Source organism: Gymnoscopelus braueri, assembly GCF_963280865.1.
Source record: "Gymnoscopelus braueri genome assembly, chromosome: 22".
Taxonomy (NCBI): Eukaryota; Metazoa; Chordata; class Actinopteri; order Myctophiformes; family Myctophidae; genus Gymnoscopelus; species Gymnoscopelus braueri.
Window position 1 is genome coordinate 41,042,930 of NC_137624.1, and position 23,978 is coordinate 41,066,907.

Sequence of the window (23,978 nt, forward strand, 5' to 3'; positions counted from 1 at the left end):
AACTGGTGACAGTTATGGTACCCATCACTGTACTCTTTATGAGAACGCAGGCTTATCCTCACTCTCTGTGAGGCGTGATAAGCACTGGTATCGGTTTATTTTTAAAGCTATATCTCAGGAATGCTCCCCCCATATATTTGTGATATGTTGGATCAGAACCCTAGTACCCACCAGACCCGTTCGGGTTCCATCTGCGCATACAGAGCTAGGCAAGGTAGCATTCTCTGTTAGTGCACCATCTGCCTAAGTCCCTAAAAATCTGATTACTGCCCTCATTGGGTCAATATAGAGCAATGGTTTCCAGCACCTTTGTACCAGACTGTAACTGTTTTATTAAATTTTCCTGTTCTTTCTTGAAATGCTGAGTATTTTCTATTCTCTATGATTATTAATTAATATCGATGTATGTAAATGTATTCCTGTTGATTGTTGTATCTCGGCTACATTGAAAATGAGGGCTTGCCCTCAACTGTGCTCCGAGTTGAAATAAAGGTTATGATGATGATGATTATGTACCTGCGAAATAAATTATTCTTAAGTCTTGTTTTTGTAAGCAACATTATGAAATGTACAACTATTAGGATCTGATTCACTCTTATAAATATTATTGTGTTGAACCTATAAAAATAAGGGTGGCCTAACTTGTTTGGGTATTTCTTTTTTTATAATTGTTTTTATCCCACGATTTTGCAACCCTTTTTCACCCAGTGCCAATTCTAAGTAATCCTGGGCGCTACACGCCCCCTGCCAGCATAGGGATCTCAGAGCCGAGCTCATGCCTCCTTCAATGCATGACAGCCAACTAGCCTTCTTATCACCTGACAGGGGGGAATTTCCCCAGTAGGACGTAGCGCGTGGAAGGAACACGTTATTCCAACCAGTTCCTTTCCCCTCCATCAGGCGCCCCGGCTATCAAGGGGGAGGCAGTATAGAGACCAGGATTACTGCATGTTTTTGTGAGGGTACCTACCCTAGGGGACATGGGGAGAACAATGCAAACTCCTCACAGAAAGACCCTTTCGCCAACCCCACCTTGGGTATGGGCGCTGATGACGCAGAGGAGAGGACACGCCCCCAGCACCCACTTTAAAAAATTTCTATTTAAAAATGTTTTTTTTTACCGGGTAATGAGTCTAAAATGTAAAAACAGGGAATATGGGCCCTGAAAGAATGAACAACAAAGATAGATCAGTTGCTATTATTAAATATTTTTCTTTTATTATAAAAAAAAACAATAACATGACAGCATTAAGATCAGAACAATGACGTAATGCAGCAACAACAAAAAAAGAACACCAAACTGTATGAAAAACTAGTGCAAAAAACTCACAAATATAAAAATATATTGCACTTGGTATTTAGAAATTAGGAGGAGGAGTAATATTTGAACAACATTCTCACTTCGATTATTAAATTGTAAACATTGTCATTTTTACACATTTTCTTTTCTTTTTTTAACACCTGCATCTAGAAACACAAATGCTTTTTCTTTTTTTTTGTTGAGCCAACAATCCGTCTCCATGGTAACACAATCACAATATTTTGTATCGATTGGTCAAAATTGTGCTTCAACATAAACCCAGTTGAGGGTGTATACCTGGTCATTATGATCACACACACACACACACACATAATACGCACGTATGAAAGCACGCACGCAGACAGACAGACAGACAGACAGACAGACGCGCACACACACACACACAATGTGTACCGTTTTAACCGCTGTCAACCTGGCATCACTGTTTTTGGACATGTCATTATAGGTCACAATATTCCAACATTTATAAAGACATTCTGGAGGAAAGAAATTATAATAACCCTGAAAAAAAATGACCAAAATTTTGCAACAGTTTTCAATATTCTTTAGTTCTTTAGAAAGGTTCACACATCGGCTATTCTAGAATGTTTTTGAATGATGTCACGTGGTCAAACGCTGCAGTTTAATGAACTGGCTGTCTTTTCCAGTGTCTCATCTCTTCTTGTTCTTTTTTTGTTCAACTCACATCATGCATCGTGTTCAACACTCAACACCACCACCAGCACAACAATATCTCACCCTGAGGCCAAGCAGGTTAGTGACACCTGTAGGCCACACTCAAGACTGCAGCTCAAACATCCCCACTGTAATAACACATGTGGCCTTTCTGCTTCAGCACAGTGATTCTCAACATTTACTTATTTCAAGGACCCCCAGTTTGATATGTATTATTAGGCCACGGACGCCCATTTGATGTGATTTGTACCCTCTGGGACCCCAATCTAAAACTGTATAATCCTCAGTGTTCATTTAGCTCTGCATAAGGGTGCACTCACATCCCTTTTGCACACTCTTGGACCGGTTATAGACCTGTAAAAAGGATCCATTTGGTTCCTAACTATCAATCATTTAGGAATCCCCTCAATTAGGACCCCCTGGGTGTCCTCAGACCTCACGTTGAGAACCGCAGTGGCTTATAGCGTGTACATAGTGGAAAAGAACCTGACAAAGCGCCTGTGGAAGTTAACCATTTCAAGCCACAGGTAGAAAAAACGAAACGAAACAAAACATTAAGATAGACGTGTGCAAAATTCAGGTTGAGGCAAAAACAGATGCTTCTGACCAGTTACTATTGTCTTTTTGTTTTGTTCTGTCTCTCTCCATAGTCACACCACTGTTATGAGGTTTTGGCTTTCCTCTAGCAGAAGGATAGCAGTTCTCTAGGAGCATGTATGCCTTTCACAGTCAAACACATTTCAAACGTTAGCCATTGGCTAACGCTGTCCATCCGGCGGAAAGCGAGAGTCGAAAATATTTCAAACTCTGGACACCCATTAAAACCGGGAACGCATCCGTGTCATTTTAGCTTTGAGCTATAACCATTATTTTATACTTTGGCTATTCAAAAATAGCAGATATACAAGCTCATAGCGCGGCACCGAGTGCTGCGCTACGAGCTTGCAGATCTGCTATTTTTGAAAAATCATGAAAATGTGTGCAAATCTTTGAATATGTTATTTTTTTGAAAGCGAACATTTGTAACTCAAATCTTTGCTTCTGGGGGTTCTACAATGATGTCAATAACCCCCCCCCCCCATCTCAAAATATTTCGTACATTGCACACATTTTCACAATCTTTTTTTCTAAAATAGCAGATCTACAATGAGCTTGTAAATCTGCCATTTTTGAATAGCCAAAGACATCTAAAATGACAGACAGATGCGTTCCCGGTTAAAACCTCCAGACTGTGACACCCCCGCAGCGCAAAATGGACGCTCATCGCCTTGTCACGGCGCTGGCATTGCCAGCACAGCGTAAAAATATGTGGCGCTCCCATTGGAAACAATTCAAAAACATACGCATGTGCAATTTGGAAACCGGTGCTAAAACTATTCCGTCCTCCCTGGCTTTGCCAACTCAAGACGGCGCGCTTGTCGACGACGGTACAAGGCCATTGGGTGCTCGGCGCGGCCACTCCCAAGTAAAAAGAGGGCGTGGTTTTGGAAATGTGTTGGCGCAAAAGGCATACACACAGGTTTGGATTATCTGGGGTGGGATGGGGGTCTGCTCATTCGTTTTTAGTGGTCGGTGGGGGGGGGGGGGTTATGTTTTATCACTGCTTCTGGTCACACTGAATGAAATACATGCATTTCCTTTTGGGGAAATGCATGTCTGATATGTTTCATATTTATGTTTGATAATAACACCATTTAAAAAAATTACGTTAACCTAACGTGAACCCTGGCATCCATATTTCGGGCAAATATTCCAAATTTGTCAAAAAGAAAGTTCTAGAAAGCATTCAGTACATGGAGCCGAAAAACCCGCATTCCCCACAAAACAACGGTCAGCGAACACTTCTCTCCTATAAGTGGCATTTCTGTGTGAACCGGTGTTCCTCCTCGCCTCCACTCATCGTGACATGATGATGTGGCCCGTTGGGTGACCTCTGTGACCTCTGACCTGAGGCATGCTGCTGGCTGCAGCTGCAGTGTGCTTCTTCTGAGCAGCTCTGTGCTCTTCTTCTTCATTCAGCGCGATGGACACAGGAACGGTCTGCCACAACTGTCCACGTCATCTGGGTAAGGGTCAACCTAAGGGAGACACACACACACACACACACACACACACACACACACACCTCAGAATATTTATCGCTGGACGGGTTAAATGCCATTCACATGGATTTAAGCAAAATAAAACGTCACGACTGGAAAAAAATGTCCTATTATGCGATTTGTGAAACAAGTGTGAAAGTATCCCCCCCCCGCGCTGTTTCCTAGACAATTAACACATTATGTAAAATGATTATGTTTTAGTAATATTGTTACTGCTGTTCTTCATACAGCCAACCAGGTGAAGAAATCACAGATTGAGGCCTTAGCTTTTATTTACCCAATGGTCCGAGACCATTAGGGTTTTATGGAAAATGATTCTAAAACATAATGCTAGTTTGACCACATCAAATGCTCAAATCTTAAAAAAGAATAATACAGAAAATAGCCTATCTACAAGCTCTCAAAGCGTCTGCGACGCATTGAGAGCTTGCAGATCGGCTATTTTCGCTGCGCAACGTGGTTTCATAGAAGACAAGCGGGGAAAAAAAGAACAGAAACTGAGAGACTGGTTTCTGCTGCCTGCACCTTGCACTTTAATCACATTCACCTGCAATATTGACTCTACCGTGATGAATTATGTTTATGGACAGGACACTGCTTTTATGGACTTCAATGTGATACGCAATATATGGATGTCACTTTAAATATATATATATATATTATTATTTTAATTGTGCGTCTGTGTCTTGTCTTTTTATGCACTGAAATTACACCAACAGAGTGGCAATAGAATGTCACTGAACGCTTGCATACGATGACAATAGGGATTCTGATTTAATAGCATCCCTATTCTGGGCATTACATAATTGATTGAATATTTGCCGAACATTTGGCGAAAATAGCCAATCTACAAGCTCACAAGATAAACAAAATATATAGGGTTTAAGTGGTTAAAGTCATGTTAATTTTGGTAGTGTATGTATATGTATTGTATTTCGATTGAGGTTCGAGACTTGTACAGGTGCGACCTGGCCGAGACGAGGCCTAAGAAAACACGTAAGCAGAAGTACAAAACGATAACAGAAATGTGCAGCAGATCCATAATAAAGAAGATCAAATACAAATAAAAAACAACTAACGGTTAATTATTAATACTAAACGTGAGCAGGACATGGACAACGTGTCCATTATCCGTCTCTTAGACTCTGGTAAAGATATTAGATATTCTATTTTAAGTTCTGCCTGTAAATCATTCCACGACCAATGACCTTGATAATAGTTAGTAGTGGTGTTGCATGCTGTAATGAAAGCAGAATGCCGGCACTCACGGAAGTGTCCTTCATTATACCGGTAGGTTTTACAACACGGTAGGTTTTACAACGCGGTAGGTTTTACAACGCGGTAGATTTTATATCGGTAGGTTTTATATCGGTATAGGTTGGCACACAGACGCATTTGGGTAGAGCCATCCTCAGTGTAATGATCACGCTGAGGAAGGCTCTGTTGAACTCATCCAGTAAATAAAGTAGATTATTATTTGTGACTGAGTTGTGCTCACTCTCTTTCTATGCTGTGCCCAGTGGCGTCAGTTCAGCAAAAGCTAAGGTATGGCAAGGTTAGGGTTGCCAACTCCCAGAGATGAAAATAAGGGACACCTATCATGGCCGTGCGACCATTTTTTCCCCGAAATGCATAGAAAATTACGCATTCTACCTATAACACAATAAAAACACAATGGTCTTACACCTGCATTAGGCTACTATTCATGATTATTATTTTTTATTTATTATCATTCTTTCTTTCTGGAGCCAAGGTATGGCACCTGCCATACTGTACCTTGCCATACCCAATTGACGCCCCTGGCTGTGCCCTAGTTTAGTCTAGAGCACTGGTTCTCAACCAGTGGTCCGGGGACCACCAGTGGTCCCTGAGGGGGTTCCAGGTGGTCCCCAGCTAAATGATGGGAGAGTTGGTAACCAAATGGACCCTTATAGATCTTTAACTCTTGAGCGCGTAAAAATGTTACGCTTTCAAGAGTTAACTTATTGTTAAACATCTGCATTACTTAATTGACAAGAAGTCTACACAATTAGAGATTGTAGAAGAATTGTTCTTTTGATCAACGTTTGCCTATTGTCTCTCCTATGGTACATCAATGCAGCATGTAATTGTGGCCAAAATCTTATCCAAGGATAACAAAATACTTGTAGTTTTGGGTCTGAGAGGCTAAATCTCATCAAATGGTGAATCCGTGGCTCAAATGCGGAATAAATAATGGACCTTGATATGAAAAAGGTTGAAAACCACTGGTCTAGAGGTTAGAGGATGATTATCTACAACTAAGCCTGACACATTATGATTTGTAAACTAATTGATGTCAGAACACAAGGACGCCAGGATTGTTTTCCTGACGTTTTCAATGAGTAGGAATATTTGTGAATGAATGTTGTTTACCTCGGCGTAAAGTGGCGGTGGCAGATATGTGAACTGTGTGACGTATGCCAGCAGCAGCGACCCCTGGTGGTCGGCCTCTGCATCTGCGTCGCAGCCACGTAGACAGTCCTGTCTGTGCTCCTCTGACACGGCCAGGTCGCTGTAACTGGGAGGAGCTACGACAACACGGAAGAGAACGCACGTTAGAGATCGTTGTGTGTGTGCATTTGTGTGTGCGTGTGTGTGTGTCAATACTGGTATACAATATTGGAATTCAAATGTACTTAAAGTACCAAAAGTATAAAGTACTCATTATGTAGAATGTCCAGTTTCACAAGTTTTCAAATGTATACAATCTTTTGAAAATAGCAGATCTACAAGCTCACAGACGCGACGCATTGTGAGCTTGTAGATCATCTATTTTCAAATGGCCGAAATGTACATATAGGGCTGAAGTGGGCAATGTATGTTTTGTAATAATAATCAAAATCTACAAAGTAACTAGTAACTAAAGTTGTAAAATAATTGTAGTGGAGTAAAAGTGGAGTAATATTTGCCTCTGAGATGTAGTGGAGTAGAAGTAAAAGTACGGAAAATTGGAAATACTCCAGTAAAGTAAAAAAAAGACCTCAACATTTTACTTAAGTACAGTACTTGAGTAAATGTACTTAGTTGCTTTCGACCACTGGTGTGCGAACACGATAGGCTGTTTGTGTGTGTGTGTGTGTGTGTGTGTGTGTGTGTGTGCGTACCCTCAGGTCTGTCGGACTCGTCCAGCCAGCTCATGTTGCTGCAGTGGCTGCTGATGCTGGAGGTGCGAGTGGAGCAGCTGTGCAGCGGGATGGTCCCTATGACCAACGGTAAGGACACACACAGGTTCAAGCCCCCTGGGACGTCCACGTACACCTGGAACATAACAACAGACAGATGAGGGATGCAGGTTTTGTTTTGTGTGGATGTGTCAGACTACTGAAGGTGGCAGACTATTTGGGGGTTCGTTGATTTCGTCAACTATGACGAAAAATGTTCGTCGACTACCGTACCTTTTTTCACTGACGAAAACTAAATAAAAACTAAGCTATGATGACTAAAACTAAGACTAAAATATATTGACAATTTCAAATAAAAACTAGACAACTAGAACATGTTAGGGACTAGAAGAGATCCAGTAGAACTAAGAGAAGTAATGTTATGCTTGGTTGCGCTTGGGTGTTGCGCTCTGAAAATAGCAGATCTACAAGCGACGCGTTGTGAGCTTGTAGATCGGCTATTTTCAGCATGCAACCAAGTGTAAAATCAGCCATTACGACGCCATCAAGGCACCACCAAAATACATACGACTAAATCAACTGTAGATTTAGCCGACTATAATCTTATGATATTTAGTCGACTAAAACTAGACAAAAACTAAACATTTCTGATGTCAAATTTGACTAAAACTAAATGGAATTTTATTCAAAAGACTATGACTAAATCAAAATTTACTGTCACACTCAACATTGGGTCCAATAGCAGCGCGGCTTTCCCTGTGGATGTCAACAAAGTTGACAAAATGTTTTCACTGTGGTGACATGTCACACACACACACACACACACACACACACACACACACAAGAAGGGTCAGAGGTCGTGGACTCACCACCAGATCGTATTCGACTCTGATGATGGGGCAGTCCAGGATGGACGGGGACACGGGAGGGATCTTGAGCAGCTTGCCCTCCCAGCTCTGGCTCTTGCCCTGAGGTAGCGTGTCTCCTCGCAGCTTGGACACCAGCTGCTGGATCTGCCGGGCCTTGCCCTTGGCGAAGAAGGTCTGGGTCTGGTACAGGGCGGCCTTGGGCACCACCACGCGCGATGAACAGTTCTCCACCTCGGCAAAGATCTGGATGGACTCACCTGAGGGCAGAGAGGGTAGAAATGTAAACGCATTATATATAAGAAAGATATGTACAGTAAACACTGTTTTAATGGAAAATGCTTCTAAATATATTGCTAGTTTGACAGAGTTGGTAACCAAATGGACCCTTATAGATCTTTAACTCTTGAGAATGTACAATGTAACAGGGGCCAGTTCAAAATTACAGCCACCTGTAAGTGCTCTTTAAGAGCGGTTTTGAAGGAAAGTAAGGATTCACACTGTTTCATGACTGTTGGTAGGGCATTCCACATTTTGGTGGCATAGCAGTAGAACAAATGTAACCCCTTGTTTGAGCCAAATCTGGGTTGAACGTGATTTGTGGAGCTCCCGCTGGTGTTGTGATTGTGGACGTCTTTGACGTTTTTGAAGTAGTTTGACAGGTACATGGGTGTCTTTGTGGTGTAGTGTATCGTGTAGACCAGGCCCATTGCAAGTTGCTGTCCTCTGTCCTCTACCCTGAGCCATCCCACCTTAGTGAAATGAGCAGGGGTTAGATGAGTTGTAGGTGTGAGGCCAAGCAGTAGCCTGACCAGTTTGTTTTGGGATGTCTGGAGCCTTGTTTTTAAGGCCTTTGTGGTGCTATGGTACCATGAGGTGCATGCATAGTCGAAGTGACATTGGATGAGTAGGAGTATGAGAATGTATTCCTACTGACCAGTGAGCAGATCCTGTACAAAAATCTTGTTCTTTGGTTGACTTTTTTTTGATAACTTCAGTTGCCATTTTTTCACTGGAAAGATTTTGCCTCTAAAATACAACCCAGGTATAGGTCATTTCCTCCTTTCCTTTTCTTGTGATAACATTGTCACTCACTTTTACTGTGAAGCCGTCGGCCTTGCAGAGGTTTTGGACACAAAGAGAATGGATTCAGTTTTACCCAGGCGTAACGATAGTTTGTTATCAGCGAACCAGGTGCAGATTTGACAGAGTTCCCAGCGAAGGGCTTTTTCGACCTGAACTTTGTCCTTGCCCGTGACCAGGAGAGCCGAGTCATCCGCGAACAGGAACGAATCGCAGTCACAAGCTGATTCTTACTAGCAGAAGCTTACAACCCAGCATGACGCGTTATAGAAACAAAGCTCAGCTGGTTTCAACTTTCTTCAGCACGTCAATGACGCAGTGAAGCATCAATCAAATGTTTCTCTTTCACCATTTCCACACCTCTCTCTCTCTCTCTACAATTCCTGCTCCGTTACGCAAATGGAACAAAAACGTAATTCTAGTCCCCTGTGCTGTTTTACCCTTTTCATCGTCATTCCATTTGATTTCTTAATGTATGCCGCGTCGTTGCACAACGCACACACATGTTTGTCTTGTCGATGTCACGCCTCATTCTGTACGGCACTTTGGTCAATTCCGATGGTTGTAAATGTGCTCTATATAAATAAAGATTGATTTGATTTGATTTACGCAGTGTGGCTTGAGCAACACTCCACTCGGCAGCCACCATGCACAGCAGTGGTGGAAGAAGTATACTCAGATTTTTTACTTAAGTAAAAGTAGCAATACCACATTATACAAATACTCTGTTACAAGTAAAAGGCCGGTGTTCAAAAATGTTACTTGAGTAAAAGTACAAAATATACTTAGAAGTACCAAAAGTTAAAGTACAAAAATGTTTGAAAATAGCAGATCTACATGCGCTGTAGATCTGCTATTTTCAAACATACTCTACACATTTGTAGTGTTGTAGGTCTAAAGTTTAAAAATAATTGTAGTGGAGTAAAAGTACAATATTTGCCTCTGAGATGTAGTGGAGTAGAAGCAAAAGTATTGAAAATTGGAAATACTCCAGTAAAGACAAAATACCTCAAAATGTTACGTACACCACTGTACAGTACAGGGCCGCACATTTTGTAGCTTTATTCGCTGCTTGTGTGAACGCAGCATAAAGGTATTTTCACACTTGTAGCGACTGATTGAATTAATTCATTTTCATTGAGAACATTTATAGAAGGGGGGGGGGGCAATCTGACAGGCGTAGTAGTGCCAAGCATAGTAGTGCGGGTGCGGTCCCCTTGAAATTGTTGCATTCGTGCTCATCTCTCTCTCACACACACACACACACACACACACACGTCAGGAAGTTGAACTGTGTTTGACCCTTTTTATACGTGACGCGTAGAAACGTTCTGTTGCACTTTCTATACTGTATGTACGTATATATATGTAAGCAGTGAGTAAGTAAGTAAGTAGGTCAGAGAGGCTTATTGTCTATATATAGACAATAAGCTATATATATATATATATACACACAGTAAGTCTATATATAGACAATAAGCTTATAGAGCGTGGGAGTCTATCCGTCCGTTTCACAATGCACTATAGACCCCTGGGAGATGGATCGCTGAGGTGGAGCGCAGCAACACCTACCATCAGCTCCCGGTAGGCTACTTACCGCACGACTTGCCGCAGCCTAGCCGTGCTATATCCTCATAAGCTGAGTTGGCGGTGAACCTTGTGGTTGGAAACGGTCATATGGTGTAACCTGACCTGTCTGTCTAAACAGATGTGAAGCCAGATGTTGGCTGGTGTTGTTGTTACCTGGAGCGTAACCTTTCCTCTCCATCTAACAGATGTGAATCCAGATGTTTTCATTACCTGGAGTGTAAAACCTTTCCTCTCTGACAGATGTGACGCCAGATGTTGGTTGGTGTATTGTATGTATTGTTGTATGTATTATCCGGTGGTGTAAAGTGACTAAGTACATTTACTCAAGTACTGTACTTAAGTAAAATATTTAGGTATTTTTACTTTAACTCATTGGCCGCCATTATCGCATTAACGCGATCTAATAAATAGCGCGCTTGGCCGCCAGGATCGCATTAATGCGATCTAACGTCTTTATTGATCTTTATGCTCTGATCACGCTATTCTGTTATGAATCAGGCTAAGTTTCGGGTTCCACTTACTTCAACCACCACTGCATCCGGTTCCATGACTTGGGTTCCGTTTTCGGTTTTACATTTTTCCCCCCAGTCATTTTCGACCATAATAGGGAAACAAACGGTTTTTCACACGCTATGAAAAGCGATCGGAGACCTCCCCTCCTATAATCTATGGTCTGGGTGACGAACAGTTATCCCCGTTGTGTATCACAAAGTAATTTTCGCCGATAACAGAATCTGAAACATTTCACTTCCGGTTCATGTGTTTCACTGTGTGAGTGGGTCTGGGAGGGGGCGAGTGTGATCGAGAGGCGATCAAGCTTGGTATGTGCTGCTCTCTGGTGGTGGAACGATCAAAACGATTCAAGTGTCAAGGTAGACTTTCTAGATGTGAATTAAATAACAAAATAACGAAACAAAAAAACACGAAAATCGCTGGCAAGGGCTGCTATGAACGAGGTTTTAACTCTGGCAGTCAATGAGTTAATGGAGTATTTCCGATTTTCAGTACTTGTACTTCTACTCCACTATTGTACTTTTACTCCACTACAATTATTTGAAAACTTTAGTTACTAGTTACTTTGTAGATTTTGATTATTATTACAAAACATACATTAACCACTTCAGCCCTATACAGTATACATTTCGGCCATTTGAAAATAGCCGACCTACAAGCTCACAATGCGTCGCATTGTGAGCTTGAAGATCTGCTATTTTCAAAAGATCGTTATACATTTGAAAACTTGAAATGGGACATTCTGCTTAACGGGTACTTCACTTTTGGTACTTTAAGTACATTTCGATGCCAATACTTTTGTACTTTTACTCAAGTAGATTTTAAATTCCGAGTCTTTTATTACCTGGAGTGTATCCTTTCCTCTCTATCTTGGCACTGACAGAAATGGGCCCAGAAGCACAGAACCAGCAGCACAGGGTCTTCTCCTTGGTCCCAGCCTGAGAGGCCTGTTCAACAATAACAACACAAAGCTGCACATTATAGGGCTGAACTATTCATATGACAACAATGCAATAGGAACTACTGCAATTTCCAAATTGTAGCGGCTGCAATTCCTTAAACAAGGTATTTTTGTTGTTTAGGTCATTAACCCATTAAGACCTGAGGCCGATTCTCCAACAGTATTCTGAAAAAAACGTATGTTTCTATATCAGTGGTTCTCAAACTTTTCCATGTCAAGGAACCCCAAAATCATATGCATTTGACCGCCGACCCCCATCTCAAAATATCTTGTTCCAGGGACCCCCCAGAAGCAAAGAATAGAGTTAAAAATGTTCGCTTTAAACAATATATATTCAAAGATTTGCACAAATTTTCAAGTTTTTTCAAAAATAGCAGATATACAAGCTCGTAGCGCGGCACTCGGTGCCGCGCTACGAGCTTGCATATCTGCTATTTTTGAATAGCCAAAGTGTAAAATAATGCTTTTTAGCTCAAATGAAAATGTGACACAGATCTTGTTCAGGTCTTAACGGGTTTTAAACTAGGTATTTTTGTTGTTTAGGGCATTAATAGTGGATGAATCATCTGACATGGGAAGCCGTAGTTGAATGGGTAGAGAGGCTGTCTAGGAACTGGAAGGTCGCCGGTGCGACCCCTAGCCCACCCACAGTCCATGTGTTCCAAGTGTCCCTGAGCAAGACCCCCTAACCCCTAAGTGCTCCCTGGATGCTGTATTAATAGCACCCACTGCTTAGTCGGGATGGGTGAATGTATTAATAGCACAGCTTCAAATAGTCGGGACGGGTGAATGGCAAAGGGCACATTTCACACAACTCTATAAGCAAATGTACAAAAACGTATATCTTTCAGCCTTACTTGATATGAATGGATTATTATGTCTGAATGCTGATGGGTTTATGTTTTCCTTACCAGCAGGAGTGGCGTGTTGATGTCGATGTGTTCGAACACCACAAACTCCTTCTTCACTTTGACGGTGGGCAGCCACGGACGGTGCAGCTCGGCTCGAACCCAGTACCTCACGCTGCCGTGCTTCCCTTCGAATGAGGTGGCCAGGGGCCTGACAAGAGGAGCAACGACATAAGAGGAGTCAGGAAAGAGCGTTTATAGGGCGCCGTTTGATCTACTGCACTGCAGTGGTTTCTCAACCCTTTTTCATATCAAAGCCCATTTATTTATTCGGCATTTGAGACCAAGACTTAGAATGTTTTGTTGTCGTTGGATAAGATTTTGTCCACAATTCCACATGCTGTATTGATGCTGGTACCACAGGAGAGATAACAGGCAAACGTTGATCAAAATAACAATTATTTAATTAAGTAACGCAGACGTTTAACACTTATTTAACTCTTTGAGAGCGTAAAATGAAACCAAATGGACCCATCTATAAGGGTCCATTTCATTACCAACTCTCCATCATTTAGCTGGGGACCACCTGGAACACCCTCAAGGACCACTGGTGGTCCCCGGACCACGGGTTGAGAAACACTGATCTACATGAGTGACATGGTCATAATAGGCAAATGTTGGGCCGAAAATAGACAGATCTACAAGCTCAGAATGCGTCGCAACGTGACACATTCTTGTAGATCAGCTATTTTTGGCCAAGAGATTTGGTGCGGAGGGGGAAAAAAAGGAGGAGGCCCAAGTATAGAGCCCTGATGGATCCCTGTCTATGAAGTATATATACTGTAGGGTTTAAGAGGTTAATTCTCCAATATCCCCCCCCGGACAAGCAGGGACTGCCTCTTGAATGAGCGGTAGGTAGGTAGGTAGGCGTTTTGATCCCTCCCACGCAGGAGACCCGCGGGTTCGAATCCCGGAGCGTTACATAAAACTTGAGGATGGCAGCTTTAAGGTTGCATTTGCTACACTTGCACTTTGCAGATTTGTTTCAAATGTCAAGTGCAGAAGGCCTATAAATAAAATTGTATTATTTATCATACTTACATCTGTGGCAGGTTGAAGCTGAAAGCAAATTCGTGTACGCCTGCATGGAGGACCGTTAGGCCTTCCTCTGGGCTGTCTTCATCTGAAAGACAGAAGAACAGCATTCCAAATACACCATACCATGCATGGTGCACATACTGTACTGTACAGTACAGAATCCATACAGACACGCATGTGTACAAGTTCACACCTGCTCTGAAGGAACACCCGTCATTTGATCCCCGCTCTGTATATTTAACCACGTTCAACCTGGCGCTCCCCTTTTTTTGGTATACGTCATTGTAGGCCAACAGATCAAAAATGTTCAAAAACATTTTTTTGTGCCACACACCACCATAATAGGATGAAGGTATAAGGGACTCACATGTGATTCATTTCAAATGGAACAGCTTGAGAGCAGAGACACACACACACAAATGTACACAGACACAATCATGATTTTTTTTTTAATAAGAAAACCATTTTATTTTCTCCAAAATGTGACAGTGACTGACAATCATACTATCATTGAAGATGATAATTTGGAACGGACATCACAGCTTTTCCGAAAACTTCACATAGACAAGACCTTTATTTAATCCCTCGAGAGAAATTCAGTTCGGTCATCATAAAAAAACACCTAAAAACACAAAACCATCTAATAGAAATAACAGGTCGTTGTACAAATACTGTACCAAAAAAAAAAACTGTTGAAAAACCATGAAACCAATCCCAAATAAATACTGTATATACTGTACATACTATGGAGACAGCGTAACACTGTACAGAAGAGACACACCCTGAGAAAGAAAGATGACCTTGTTCCACTTCCTCATTCTCACTGTTCTGTTTACATTTAAATTCGAAGCTGCGCTCAACCCCATCTAACTTTTATTTCCTGTGTGTGTGTGTGTGTGTGCATGCCTGCACGCGCACGCACGTATGTCTGCATGTTATCTTTGGCACCAGGGCCGTCCGTATCAGCCTACCCGGGCCTACAACATATCTGTTGAATGTGTGTGTGTGTGCACGTGCGTGCGTGCATGTGCTGTCAAATCGCCGGCATGCAGTGCAGACAGAGAAGCAGGAACAGACCGGTATGAACCAGACTGTGCAGCCTCCCTCAGCCGGATACTCCAACACACACACACTTACACACACGTAGTATGACCAACCCCCATCCCCTCATAGGAGGAAGTGTGACACACAGAACGACTGCTGAGGCTTGCCATTTGTTGGATTCTGACAAGTCCCCGCCCCATTTTGTGTAAGACCATGTGGTCTTGTGGCATGATGGGTATGAGGAGGGCAAACGGAGGAATGCTCCGATTTAGACTTTAGCCGCGCGCCGGTGTCGCGCCCCCCGGAAATAGACGATCTACAAGCCGATCCGCAAGCCGATCGGCTTGTAGATCTGCTATTTTCCAGGTGCGCGACACCGTACGCGCAGCTAAGTATATACGACCCTTAAGGCTGCTTAACCTTTTAACATTGAAGCAGAGATGACATTAAGAAGACACAGGAGAGTTGAGATAAAAAAGGACAAGACGATTGAGCTACATTCACAAGTTATTTATTTCTATTACCAACATGAGAAATGTACATGTACATTGGAAATCAATAAACACAAATCACCATCACAGTACAAATACATACATATACATATATATATACCGACAAATCAGCTCCTGAGTGAGTTTGCTCCCGTTTCTGAGCAAAACTTGCTCAGACACTGAAACAGGAATGTTTATATTTGTGAGATTTCTTCAATAGTTGTGACGTTGATAAGAGAAATTGATCATACAAACTATTCTCCTCATGAGGTAAAACAGGTCTCAAAGTGACTCTTTTGCCACATAAACAAATGCAAATAAAGTGGCTTCTGACTATGTATAATGTTACAAAACAAAGCATTTGTTTTCAGGGTGCTGAGTCAGGTTTTGTAATGGTGTACACACTATCAGAATATGCTATATTTGCGTTCGTTTTTGTGTTCTAAAAGAGTGACTTTAAGACATGTTTCAGTGTGAAACGTAAGTCAAGATGATCAATTTCTAATCAATGTCGCAAACAACTGAAGATATCTCACCAATAATATCTGGAGTTACATCATCATGGCAAGCTATAACTACACAACCCAAACCTCTAGCAAAGTGTCATTTTTTTCTTTTACATACAGTAAATAAAATCCCAAACAGGAGTATGGCTGAAAGCAAGCACATAACAAGCACAACATGTATAATTGCCATTGTACATGCCAGGTGTTTATTGTTGTTATTCATTCAGGTTATGAATCATAAGTAAATGCTGCTGGGCTATTGTTGCCATCTTCTGTGCAGTCTTCCTGTTGTCTCAATGCAGAAAAACTCTTTTTTTTTTTAAAGAAAAGGAGTCTTGTCTTTTCTTGTCGTGAACTCACTAACCCGTCACCATTTTGACCTCAATGTTTTGTCTATAGTTGCAATTAAGTTGTGTTTTTTTCTGCTCGTGTCTTGTGATGTGTACACATGTGGCTAATTGCCTTGCTGTGTGAAGAATTTTAGATGAACCAAGTGAACCCTACAGCATGCCTATTATGGGGGGCAAACGTTCGGCAGAAATAGCTGATCTACAAGCTCAAAGGGGTATAAAGTAAGGAGGTCTAAGTATAGAGCCATGGGGGACTCCTGGGTCAACTAGGTATAATAGGGTTTAAGTGTGCTAAACGACACATCAACGTTACAGCAAAGTGTGTAGGCTATGGTCTGAGCTGGACCAGAACGAGAGAGATTAGCAATAGTTGTTTTCACAAATTGTTATTGGTTGACGGGGGCTTGACGATCCCTTTTAATCAGCGCAGAGGTTTAGAGGTTACTAAACTGATAATCTCCTCATCTACGATACGCTACAACAACAACAACAACACCACAAGGCTATACTGGTTCTCAATGTCAGGTCTGGAGACCACCAGGGATCAAAATTGACCAAAATTAGGGTCTGTAACTCTGAGAGTACACATTTGTTTTGCACCCTCTCAGAGTTAGAGTAAAAGACCTGAGGCCGATTCTACAAATGCCTTCTAAATCCTAACAGTTTTCTGAAAAACGTATGTTGCTATATATATGTATATAGCTAAAATCTAAAATGACACAGATGCTTTCCGGGTTTTAATAGGTTAACCCAGGTTATTCCATGGCTTAAATAATGCATATCAAATTGGGGCGTCCTTGATATTGGGAAGGTTGAAGAGTCATTGTTTACATACACTATCTATCACATATAGTGAAGTGTACTTAACTTCCTCATGAAATGTGACGTCACTAGTGCTGACATCCTAAGAGCAAACACTCTCCACAAGATGACAGCTAGCGGCCACTTTCTATGCACACATGAGCTTGACATTTAATGACTTATTACTGAAAATTAAAGTTACCTTCAGGCTACTGTCGGCATATCACATTCTAGCTTAATATGTGTGTGGGAGAAGGAGAGAGAGAGAGAGAGAGAGAGAGAGAGAGATGCTTGTCTCAGTGGTGTAACCCCTCCCCTCCCCTTTCAGTTCCTGCCAGTTTGTGAACAGGTTTGAACCGCTTCTAACAAAGGGAGTTGCCTGAAGAATCATAGATAGGATAGCCTCAGTTATTTTATTCTTTACCATAATTACCAGAGATTTTGTTTTTAAATCCCCAGCATTAACTGCTTTATAGGCCTATACTTGTAGTCATTGTAATTTGTTCTAAATCTTTGCAAATCAACTTGAAAAGAGGGGGGTTGGGGGTTCTTCATTATGTCAATATGCCGACTGTAAAACTCTCAAAAATCGGTTAGTTTTAGCCGGTAACTATAATTGTTATGAGCGGGTAACCGATATAACAATTCATTTGTGCCACAATATTGTTTTACCGTCTCCATTTAAGGTGACTGTCTTTAAGCTTATCTATTGCATCTTTTAGTGTCAGCTGTTGTCGCATCATCAGGACCACTAGTAAGCAGAATGTAGGTCACCTCACCACTTCAGAAACAACATAAAGATTGTTTGCAATAATAATAACAGCTAAAGAAGGGGAATCCCAATTTCAATACAAACAATAAAACACTTCGTAAAACAATCCACAAGCCAGTATTAGGGCCAATATTAATACTAATGTGTCAAGTATAGCCTTATACATAATTTAGGCCAATAGCCCTACATTCTTGCATCACTGCAGTAACTGTGGTATAACAGTTATAACAGTCATTACAGCCCAACTCTGAGAGTATACAAATGTAACCAAATGGTGTAACCACTGGTGTCCATTTGGTTACATTTGTACACAGTTATAGCCTAACTCTGAGAGTATACAAATGTAACCAAATGTAACCCACTACTGGTGTCCATTTGGTTACATTCTATCCCATCAGTTAGGTTAGTTATACTTATAACTGTTATAACTAATAACTGTGTTATTACACAGTTACAGCCTAACTGAGAGTATACAAATGTAACCAAATGGACCCGCTAGGGTCCATTTGGTTACATTTGTATCCTCTCAGAGTTCTATTAAAATAACACTGGGGGCACACAAACACACCATCATCATCACTACAGCACCCATATTCCTTACCTCTCTCCTCTCCTATAAGGGTGTCATGATGGCTAAGGTAGTCCACCTCCTCGGTGTAGTTCTGCGTGTAGGCGGTGTTGGCGCCGGCGTTGCGGGACTCGGTCCAGCGGACCTTGGCCACGCCGCGCGCGGTGATGTCCAGCCGCCTGACCCGCGCCTCCCCGCCGGCCACCTCCAGCACCACCCGGCCGGAGACCGCGTCCCCGCCGGAGAAGCACGCCGGCATGCCGTGGCTCATCTCGTCCGGAGGACCGTGGTGGCGGCGGCCGTCGAAGTGCACGGCCAGGGTCTTCACCTTGGCCAGAACCATGATGATGATTGATTGATGATGACCCAGAATGTTGTGTCCAGATAATAAACTGTATAACCGCAACCTCCCCGATAAAAAAGGAGAATAAAGTTAGTATTAAAGGCTGATTTTCTCCAGACGACGCCTTGGACGCTCCCGTCCCTCCAGCTGGGTCACCAGGGTCACCAGGAGGGCCACCATAAGGGTCAGGGGCTTCATGAGGCGTTGGATTGTCATCTAAAAGTTTGGGGTTCGTCAGTCAGTCGCACACCGGGTGGTTGGATAATACTGCTCTTACGATGGTCTGTCACTGGAACTGTGTGGCGCTCTCTCTCTCAGTCTCTCTCTCTATGTCTGTCTCTATGTCTCTCTCTCGCTCTCTCTTTCCTTAAAGGAGTCAGGTCTGCTCAGTGCGCAACAACAGCCTCCACTGAGCATGTGCGCACAGAGAGGAGGGGTCATATAGCTTACACACACAGTTTCTCAACGTGTGGTCTGGGGACCAACCAGGGGTCAACACAAAAAAAAACGTGTGAAGCCTAGAAATGGAACCAAATGAGTTAATGCCTGGGCCCTAGTTAAATAAACCTTTTACAATTAAGATTGGGGTCCCTATAGTCCTGACTTATGAGATGTATATATATATTTATTTTCTAGAGTTTAGGATGGATTTAACAGCATGTGCTCCCAGATTAGGCTTTTCTGGATTTAAAAGCAACAACATGGCTTTAGTTTTTTGTTGTTTTTTACTACATGTCTAGTACATTTTGGGTCGGAATTCGGAAAAGTAGGCTACAGCACATGTTCACAAGCCCAACACTGGATAACACAATACTAAACCTCACTCTAAACTAACATAAGACAATACTAAACCTCACTCTAAACTAACATAACAGTTAGAACTGAACTGAACCAAACCACAACGAAGCAGCACGAAATCATCTGTCAGGCAGTCTTTAGTCTCAGGAGCTCGTTAGAAAGACAAGGCTCATCTGACAACACAGGTGAGTCCATTCAGTGCAATCAGGCAGGGAGAGGAGAGAGAGCTCAGGGCAGTTGAAGAGAGGGGAGGAGTGGTGTGGGCTGGGGTGGGGTGGAGTGGGCAGAAAAACACACTGGGTCAATAGAACAAACAGGGGACACCGGACAGCTGGTGTAAAGTAACTATAAGTACACTTATTCAAGTACCGTACAGTACAATTTTGAGGAACTTTTACTTTACTGGAGTATTTTCAGTACCTTTTTACTCCACTACAATTATATGAAAACTTTAGTCACTAATTACTTTGTAGATTTTGATTATTATTACAAAACATACACTAACTACTTCTTTATATTTTGTCCATTTGAAAATAGCTGATTTATAAGCCCACAATGTGTCACGATGCAACACATCGTGAGCTTGTAGATCTGCTATTTTCAAACGATTTTTAAAAAAACATTTTGAACTTGTGAAATGGGACATTCTGCACAATGAGTACTTTTACTTTTGGGACTTTAAGTACATTTTGATACCAATACTTTTGTACTATTACTCAAGGACATTTTGAATTCTGGACTTTTACTTGTACCAGAGTATTTCTGCATTGCAGTATTGATATTTTTACCTAAGTAAAATAAATTAGTACTTTTTCCACCACTGACACTGGACAGGGAAGGGCCTAGCCTTGGATCAAGAAATACTATCATAGATGATCATGTACCTGTATGATAATAGTCTTCTTGATCCAAGGCTAGGAAGGGTCTAAATCAGGGGTTCTCAAACCTTTTCATGTTAAGGACCCCCAAATGAGTATGTATTTGGTCACGGACCCCCATCTGTGCCTAGGGACCCCCAGAAGAGATACATGGATAAAGTGGTTAAAATTATCGTGGTGCAGTATTAACTAATTTTACGGGGGACCCCCTGGAAACACTTATTTGCCAGACCCAGGGGGTCAGGCCTACATGTGGCTTTGTCAGTCCCCTTTTGCTATGGTTTTCGTCCATATATGGACGAAAACGTTTTCTTACATGTTCCTCTTTTTGATTGGCCAAGCTTAGCGTGACGTAGTTTAGAAACCATTCAGACTTCCGGCCATTCAGATTTCAACCACTAGGGGTCTGGCAGGTTCCCTTGTTTTCTATTGGATGACACTTATTATATAAAGTTATTGTTGTCTTGTCTGTCTGGACAGATATGCCCATACATGGATGCCTGACATCACAGATGAGATATGCCCATACATGGGGATGCCTGACATGATCCCAGTACGTTCCCCTCTAACTTCAAACAGTTTGATTTGAATTGAACAACATCCATTTTGGCCCATCTCCAAATGAGTAAAACATTTACAGATTCACACGGCGCTCTGTGAAGACAATTATGTTTAGATTTGGTTAATTGACATCCGTGTGTCTTGTCTTAAAGGTTTAATGACATTCACTTTTACACCACATTCAAAGTCTTTGTCCTGGTCCTTCAAAAGTGTACAAAAAGTTTTAAGTGAAAATTCCATTCCAGTGATCCGTAGCAGGTGTTTTTCTCTCACATTTCTAAAGCCTTTTCAACTGCAATGAAAAAAGAAATCTTTGCCTGCGGGTGTCGCTGGTGAGGGATTTTGCCTGTCAATCATCGCCTCTGCTCCGCCCCCCCCAAAGGAAAGGATAGGGGAGGGGAGGGGCGAGGAGGAGAGTGGGCGGGATTAATCGACTGTGACCTCACTGTCGAAGGGCCAAGCTCAGATTACTTTTCAGCCTAATTATTCAGAAAACCCCAGACCACAGAAAATCCACTGAATGTTCTAAGTTCAGTTTTTTTGGGTGTAATTGAGGTCATAAAACCCCAAATAAAACATTGAAAATAAAAAAAGTGAAAATGAATGTCATGATACCTTTAAAGTACAAATGGAATATATGGTCATTGTTCCTGGGCTGTCTGCCCATATTTAAAGAAAACACATTGAAACAAAACATGAACCCTTTAACTCAACTAACACACATTATGGTGTGCTTAGTATTGAAAAAAAATTAAGGAAAAAAAGAGAATACCCATCTCACCTGAATTAGCCTCGATCTCCAGGCTTTTATTGTTTAGTTTTGCTAAAAAATTAAAGCCTGGCCCAGCGCGTCGGTGTACTCGGTATGAGGAAGTGTTTCATTTCCCAACCAACCAGAGTGCAGTGGGCGTCACTCGTAATGTTGTGTTAACGGGGCGGTGGTTGACGGACAGATCGGTGAACCAATGGGATCAGGCGCAATCTCTCGCCGGCTCTATACACCCGCCCCTCTATACACGAAATCAGGAGCGTTGGGGCAGCCTACACCTGAATAGACCCTCCGTATCACGGATGAGGAATTAAATTATGATCTCTTAAACATATAAGTGTACAATTGTATAATCTCTTATACAATAAATGTAAGCATTTCAAACTCCTCAAACCATTACAACAAATACAAAGACATGTGGTATTGTTTTCTTTATTTTATCTCCATCAGGCCGGAACAGAATTGAGTTTTCACCCTGTGAACAGCTAATAACTGGAACCACTGGACCAATAAGCGCCACGTGAAATATTTTTTTAAGTGGATCGATGGGACAGTTGACATACACAGAGATTGTGCGTAATTGCATTAAAAATGTGTGTGTATATAAAACAGCCATATATCATAAACGCAACATCCAGTCATACCCACATTGGAATCTCATGTTGAGAGGGGTTTTCACTTCTGCCCTTAGGGGGCGCCACAAACACAAATAGTTGAGGCAACTCCGTGTTCTGACCGCTGCCCCCCACGACTGACAAAGCCGTGGGTACTAGGCGAGCAGGCCTGGCGGAGATCTGCACTCCGAGGAGCGCATTTTCAGAGTTTCTTTTTGAATGTCACAAATATTCAATCACAGTAGTGGCAAGCTGCCTTGAGGCGCGAGGATGATCCCAAAGACGTAAAGAAGTCCCATGAGCAGGTTGAGCCTTGCCGTCTTCTGTGGGATCTCTTGATAGCACCTGCGGCGGAACAGCCTCTCCAGGGGGAAGGCCATGGGCATGGTGAGCAGAGGCAGTGCCATGCTGACGGTGCAGTTCGTGGCCAGGATGCAGAGCAGGACGTAGGGGACAAAGAGCAGGAGGGTGTAGAGGACATAGGACAGCGTGGGGCCAAGGAGGATGGCCAGTGTGACGATGCCCGCCCGCTTGTCGGAATGCACGTCTCTGGTGTTGTTGCTGTGGACGATGGCCTCTGTGTTGAGGGCCAGAGGGACGGCGTAAAGCAGGGGCAGCGCCAACGACAGGTGGCCCACTTGCACGGCGTGCGCAAACATGACCGCCAGCGGGCCAAAGGTGATCAGGACGACCACGTCCCCTAGAGCCACGTATTTGAGACCGATGCCTCCGGTGTACAGGAACGAGCCGGAGAGTCCTCCGAAGTAAATGAGGGCGAGATGCTCCAGTCTCAGCGAGGAGAGAAAGTACAGCAGAGTGGCGCACAAGCAACCCACGGAGTACAGCACCGCTCCGAACGTAACCACGTCCTGCGGGGCCAAGATCTCGTCCACCAGAGTCCTGTCGTCGCTCTTCTTGTGGTCGATTCCTTTGGAGAAATCATAGTAGGTGTTCACGAGGTTCCCCGCCCCGTGGACAACCAAGACAGCCATTGCGCACACCATCAGAATGACCAAGTCCACAGAACCCTCCACTTTGTATGCCAGGGCACTGCCAAGTGCCACGGGCAGCAGAGAGGCGCTGAAGCTCCACGGTCTCAGCGCCAGCACGTAGGCAGCGCACCTGTGCCTCATGCGGGTGGTAACGCGGGCCGCCCTCGACGTCCGGCGGTGGTTTTGCGCCACCGTGTCATTCAAACCGGTCTGCCGTTGCTGGCCATTGTGACCATTCGATCCAGCTAACGCAAACGTTTCTGCCCGGCTTTGTGCCTGTCCGTTGGCCAT

General features: G+C 42.8%; 2 protein-coding genes across 2 annotated transcripts; both read right to left on the bottom strand.

Moving 5' to 3' along the window:
• Positions 1-1,196: 1,196 nt before the first annotated feature.
• Positions 1,197-19,469, bottom strand: LOC308078131 (arrestin domain-containing protein 3-like). The gene is made up of 8 exons (XM_080419240.1): positions 18,766-19,469; positions 14,204-14,285; positions 13,166-13,313; positions 12,138-12,240; positions 8,111-8,367; positions 7,224-7,377; positions 6,493-6,647; positions 1,197-4,074 (listed from the first exon to the last, which is right to left on the bottom strand). The coding sequence occupies exons 1-8, from the start codon at positions 19,073-19,075 to the stop codon at positions 4,012-4,014; spliced, it is 1,272 nt and encodes a 423-aa protein (XP_080275366.1). The 5' UTR covers positions 19,076-19,469; the 3' UTR covers positions 1,197-4,011.
• Positions 19,470-22,931: 3,462 nt separating this feature from the next.
• LOC308078136 (ubiA prenyltransferase domain-containing protein 1-like) lies at positions 22,932-23,978 on the bottom strand (the record flags this gene model as incomplete). The annotated part of the gene is made up of 1 exon (XM_080419250.1): positions 22,932-23,978. The coding sequence occupies one exon, from the start codon at positions 23,976-23,978 to the stop codon at positions 22,932-22,934; it is 1,047 nt and encodes a 348-aa protein (XP_080275376.1).